The sequence below is a fragment of the Lipotes vexillifer genome, unplaced genomic scaffold (assembly GCF_000442215.2).
Source record: "Lipotes vexillifer unplaced genomic scaffold, Lipotes_vexillifer_v1.1 scaffold19, whole genome shotgun sequence".
Classification (NCBI taxonomy): Eukaryota; Metazoa; Chordata; class Mammalia; order Artiodactyla; family Lipotidae; genus Lipotes; species Lipotes vexillifer.
In genome coordinates this window covers 1,863,274-1,868,762 of record NW_006793856.1, presented here as the reverse complement: position 1 = coordinate 1,868,762, position 5,489 = coordinate 1,863,274, and the positions used below count along the sequence as shown (strand labels likewise).

General features: G+C 51.4%; 1 protein-coding gene across 1 annotated transcript; it reads left to right on the top strand.

Annotated features, from left to right (window-relative positions):
* Nucleotides 1-619: 619 nt before the first annotated feature.
* Nucleotides 620-5,204, top strand: POU4F1 (POU class 4 homeobox 1). The gene is made up of 4 exons (XM_007466809.1): nucleotides 620-742; nucleotides 1,414-1,860; nucleotides 2,664-2,685; nucleotides 4,630-5,204. The coding sequence occupies exons 1-4, from the start codon at nucleotides 620-622 to the stop codon at nucleotides 5,202-5,204; spliced, it is 1,167 nt and encodes a 388-aa protein (XP_007466871.1).
* Nucleotides 5,205-5,489: the final 285 nt, after the last annotated feature.

The following is a 5,489-nucleotide window of genomic DNA, read 5'->3' as shown; positions in this document are numbered from 1 at the left end:
GCTGGCGAGCATCTTGTCTTTCTCCCCCTAAAAGATGCCTACCCTCAGACAATAGCTGGCCCTTTTGATCTTTCCAGACCCGCGATGGGAAAGGTGAGAAGTGCAGTGCGCATGTCCGGGTAGCTACAGGTGCATCACCTGCGCTGTCCTTGCTGGTGGTCACTATAAGAGCGGCTCCCACGCGCGGGTCGCGGCCGGGAGAGCGCGCGCGCGCGCGCGCGCAGACGCACGGCGCCGCCGAGAAGGAGAGCGCGCGTCAGATAGACGGAGACAGCTGATGCCTGTCAGCGCGGCGGGCCCGCGAGCTCTCGCGAGAGCTCCCCGGACCGGCCGCGAGAATTGGGGCTCAGGTGTAAGAGGAGTGCATCCCGTCGGCGCACGGGGCTAGAGCTCTCGGAGAAGTGGGATCGCGAGGCCGGTGCGCGGCGGTCTGCGCGGTCAAAGCAGCGCCGGGCGGCAGCGGCGGCAGCAGAAGCAGCAGCGGCCCCCGGCGCGTCCGCCGCCTCCGCGCCGCCAGCCGCCGCGGCTGCAGCCTCCGAAGGGAGGCCGGGGGAGCCGGCGTGCGCACTTTCCCGCGGACTTTCGGAGTGTTTGTGGATTTACATGCCAAGCCATCAAGATGATGTCCATGAACAGCAAGCAGCCTCACTTTGCCATGCATCCCACCCTCCCTGAGCACAAGTACCCGTCGCTGCACTCCAGCTCCGAGGCCATCCGGCGGGCCTGCCTGCCCACGCCGCCGGTAAGCGCCCCATGCCCGCGGACCCGGCCCGCGCGCCCGCCCCCTCCCCGTCTCCGAGACGCTGCAAGTCGGGTGCTGATGTGTGTACAGGTCCCGGTGCGGGGATTTGCGGGCATTTGCGGGCAGGGAGTTTTAGAAGAGTCCCGCTGCGAGGCAGGCTTCGTACAGTGGCGCTTAGTGTCGTGTTCCCGTCGCCTCTGCCTCCGTGTCGGGCGCCGGCGATCGGAGTGGGGAGCGCTGGGGCCATGAGTCTCGACTTCCCTTCACTCTTTCCCGTTAATTTCATGCCTTGGAAAGGCGTTTTCTGTGCGTGTTCGGGTGCGTGACACGGGTCCCCAGCTGCGAGTTACATCTGCACTTCTTCTTTCCCCCTCCTTTTCCGTCTCCCACGCCCGTCCCCGGAATGTGTTCCTGTGTCCCCCTCTCCTCCGCATCTGCCCCTCTCCTCACACTCCCGTCCCTTCTCATCTGACCCCCTGTCTCGTCCCCAATGTGTCCCTATTCTGTCTTTCCCGGTCTCCACTATCCCCACCCTCGTCGTTATTATTTTGCTTGCTTTGTGTTTGCCTTTTGCTTGTACTTTCCGGCTTGTGTGTGGTTGTTCTGTGTTTTTGCTTTTTTTGGTTTTGTGGTTTTTTTTTTTTTTTTGGTTTGGTTTGTGTCGCCTGCAGCTACAGAGCAACCTCTTCGCCAGCCTAGACGAAACGCTGCTGGCGCGGGCCGAGGCGCTGGCGGCGGTGGACATCGCCGTGTCCCAGGGCAAGAGCCACCCGTTCAAGCCGGACGCCACGTACCACACGATGAACAGCGTGCCATGCACGTCCACGTCCACCGTGCCGCTGGCGCATCACCACCACCACCACCATCACCACCAGGCGCTCGAGCCCGGTGACCTGCTGGACCACATCTCGTCGCCCTCGCTCGCGCTCATGGCCGGTGCGGGCGGCGCGGGCGCAGCGGGCGGCGGCGGCGGCGCCCACGACGGCCCGGGGGGCGGAGGCGGCCCGGGGGGCGGCGGCGGCCCAGGCGGTGGAGGCCCCGGGGGCGGCGGCGGCCCGGGCGGCGGCGGCCCGGGGGGCGGCGGCGGGGGCCCACTTATAAAATATGTTCCTTCCAGGGTTGTGGCACTTATAACAACGTTTCTAATTAAACTAACTCCTAGAAAATAAATAAACAGTTTTCTTGACATTTCAAAATTGATTGCTTTTTCACCCTGGTTGTTACTATTTCTTGTAACTTTTAGTTATCAGTTGTTTGCCAATACTATACAATAAAATGAACTCCTTGATCACTAAGTACTACTATTGTGACTATCCAATATGATGCATTTTCTCATCACTAATTGGTTCATGCTTCAATATTGTTTCCAGATTCTCAGTGGTGTCTCTATTTGATGAGTGTTGAAAAAAAATTTCCACATTGGATGTGATATTAAAAAATACAGTTCCTCTGAAACAACTGTGCATCCTGAAACCCTCAAGTAGTTTCAAAAGCTGCTCACAGTAACCCTCACAATTTACTGAACATGTATGCATGTTCAATATATCACTTTTTCTAAACAAAGTATTTCAAAGTTTGAAGTATTTACATTTTTTTTTCCTCTAAGGTGCTATCTGAGTGATAGGAATTTTATTTCCTGACTCTAGCTATTTCATAGGTTGAACAAATGCGTATCTTCTAACACAATGCCATAATGTAGACATGCTATTGACATAAAAACGAATAATGAATCAACATGTTCTGTCTTCATTTAACAAGCATCCCCATGTCTGAAAGTCTTTAAAATTGTTTAGTGTTTTCACCCATTTTCTTTTGGACTCACAAGCACTGTGGAGAGAGCCAGAGGCTTCAGTCAAACAATTTTTCTACACAATTTTCTCTCCAATGATATAGTTTTTTTTTCCTCCTTTTGATAAAACAGCCTTCAGACATAGGCCCACAGAGTAAGGTAAATGAGAGGAAAGTGAAGTTCTAGACAATCTTATACAAGTAGCTCAAAATGTTTACAGATTCTGCCTTTGCTCTAAGCCTAACCTAGGTCAGTAATCACAGTAAACCAATCCTTTCGTATATATTTTCAAGAAAGCAGTGAAATAATATTACTGGTTCTTTCAGTGAGCACATATTTCACCCCAGAGGGCTTCAAGCTACCCGGTAGCATGACCGTGTATGTGTGTGTGTGTGTGTGTGTGTGTGTGTGTGTGTGCGCGCGCACATGCACTCAGACTTCACAAAACTTAGTGAAGGTGAATATGGGCAAGGAGAATGATTATTCCCAGTATGCTGGGTGAGGGAACAGTCAATAAACCAGGCACCTTCCTACGCATATACTTTACATTAACCCATTTAATCTACACAAATTTGGCGTAAATGCTACTTTTGATTTGCATTTTTCATTTAAAGACACAACCTTCTAATTAAAGTGAATAGTCCAGATACACGGAAAGCAAATGTCAGAGGGGCAATCTGAACCTATAATTTCAATCATATGTTCTTTTAAAATATGCTGTCTCATAAAACAATTATGACCACCTACGAGGGGCCTCATTTGCATATATATCCTTTTGCTTCTGGGACAACTGTCTTAAGAACTTTCAGAAGCCCAATGTGGCCTTCTTTGCCTTATGAAAAATACTTATCTCAGGTAAAATTTTAGACTTCCAGCTGAAAAAAACTGGAAAGTACTTGTCTATCTTGATCTTTGATGAAAGTGACTTACATGAGCCCAAGTTTGTAGGTGTAATACAAAGATAACTTCCACTGTACATTTGCAATGCCAATTACCTTGTATGTTTCCCTGATCCTAAGTGACCACTATGAAGTTTGTGAACCTCTGGCAGGCACACAGAGGCTCAGGCACCACACAACTTATCACCTAGGGTTACCAAACTCCTAGTCTGCCTCACAGTGAAACAAAGAAGTATAGTACTTAGCCAGGGTCTCCAAATCTCCCTGGCAGATCTAGTGATACTTTTTAGTAGAGAAGATCCCAGCAAACAAAACTGACAGATGACTGAGGGTGTGTGTGGGGAAAATGAATGGTGGTTTCAACAGCCTTACTGGGGGCTTCACAGAGGTGGTGAGATTCTTGGAGGTGATTCAATCATCTGAGAAAGTAGTCAACCAATATGAAGACTAACAAACATTTTATAGCAGTGGACATAGCAAGAATCTGGGAGGAATAGAAGAAAGAATGGCAGTAAAATGTATTTTAAATAGCAAAATATTAAGAAAAAATGAAAACCTTTTCTCAAATGATACAATTAAAAAAATTGCATGTAAAAAATACACAAATATTGTGACTAATGTTTCTGTGTTCATTTCTTAATTAGGCGCTCTGAATTAAAGAAAAAATAATGAAGGTGAGAAGTAGGTTATAGGGCTGAGGCTTCATGAACAGTTGGCTATATTCTTCAGAATATTATGAAATATAAGGGAACTGAGTGGCTGTCTCAGGCTCCTGAGCCTCAGTACAGAAAAGATTTTCTTCTTCTAAAAGGAGAAAAGAAAAAAAACTCTTCATGTGAAATCTACAGGCTGGGCCTTCCAAGAATTTGTGTCTCAATAGAGCTAAACTGGGAAGTAGCAGAAGACATTCTGGCTATGCGCTTATTCAATGCCAGGAGGTGCTAAAGACTTTGGATATGAGTCTAGGTGCTGAGGATGATTGGGAATTTGATTTTTCCCTTTGTACAAGCCAGCATGGCCAAAGAAGAGGCTTACATTTGAATGAATTTCGTGGAACAGTAAATGGAACACAATATTTCAGCTAATGCTTTCAGTATGTGTTTATGTGAAATCCAGTAAAGACCTAGAGCAATGAAGTTAACGCTTTATCCTTTCTAGCAAAGATTAATTCTTTTAATAATTCAACCACGGCGCGGCAGCGGCGGCGGCGGCGGCGGCGGCGGCCGGGCAGGTGGCGGCAGCGTCGGCGGCGGCGGCCGTGGTGGGCGCGGCGGGCCTGGCGTCCATCTGCGACTCGGACACGGACCCGCGCGAGCTCGAGGCGTTCGCCGAGCGCTTCAAGCAGCGGCGCATCAAGCTGGGTGTGACGCAGGCCGACGTGGGCTCGGCGCTGGCCAACCTCAAGATCCCGGGCGTGGGCTCACTCAGCCAGAGCACCATCTGCAGGTTCGAGTCGCTCACGCTCTCGCACAACAACATGATCGCGCTGAAGCCCATCCTGCAGGCGTGGCTGGAGGAAGCCGAGGGCGCGCAGCGCGAGAAAATGAACAAGCCCGAGCTCTTCAACGGTGGCGAGAAGAAGCGCAAGCGGACTTCCATCGCCGCGCCCGAGAAGCGCTCGCTCGAGGCCTACTTCGCCGTACAGCCCCGGCCCTCGTCCGAGAAGATCGCCGCCATCGCCGAGAAACTGGACCTCAAAAAGAACGTGGTGCGGGTGTGGTTTTGCAACCAGAGACAGAAGCAGAAGCGGATGAAATTCTCCGCCACTTACTGAGGGGGATGGGAGGTACCGGGCGGGGCAGAGCGGAGAGCCGAAGGGGCATTTCGAGGGGCTTTCCCCGGGCCTCTTTCCCCCCGGATTTAGAGTGTCCGTTGTCCTGCTTGCATTTGGGGAGCCCCTCCTCGAGCGCTCGCCTCCACCTCCTCTCTGCTCTCCCTGCCCTTACCCTCCCCAGCCTAGAGGACTGGGGTGCAGGTGTGGACACCAGAGAGAAGGGCGGGGGGCGGGGTGAGAAGAGGGAGCATTTGTGAGAGTGGGGGAGTCGGGGGAAGGAAAGCG

What these genes read in the sequence shown, in the direction of transcription:
- POU4F1 (XM_007466809.1), top strand. Translation starts at nt 620, where the DNA reads ATGATGTCCATGAACAGCAAGCAGCCTCACTTTGCCATGCATCCCACC. An exon ending in TAAAATATGTTCCTTCCAGG is followed by an intron (nt 1,861 to 2,663) that starts GTTGTGGCACTT and finishes TTGATAAAACAG; the next exon opens with CCTTCAGACATAGGCCCACA. An exon ending in TTCAGACATAGGCCCACAGA is followed by an intron (nt 2,686 to 4,629) that starts GTAAGGTAAATG and finishes ACGGCGCGGCAG; the next exon opens with CGGCGGCGGCGGCGGCGGCG.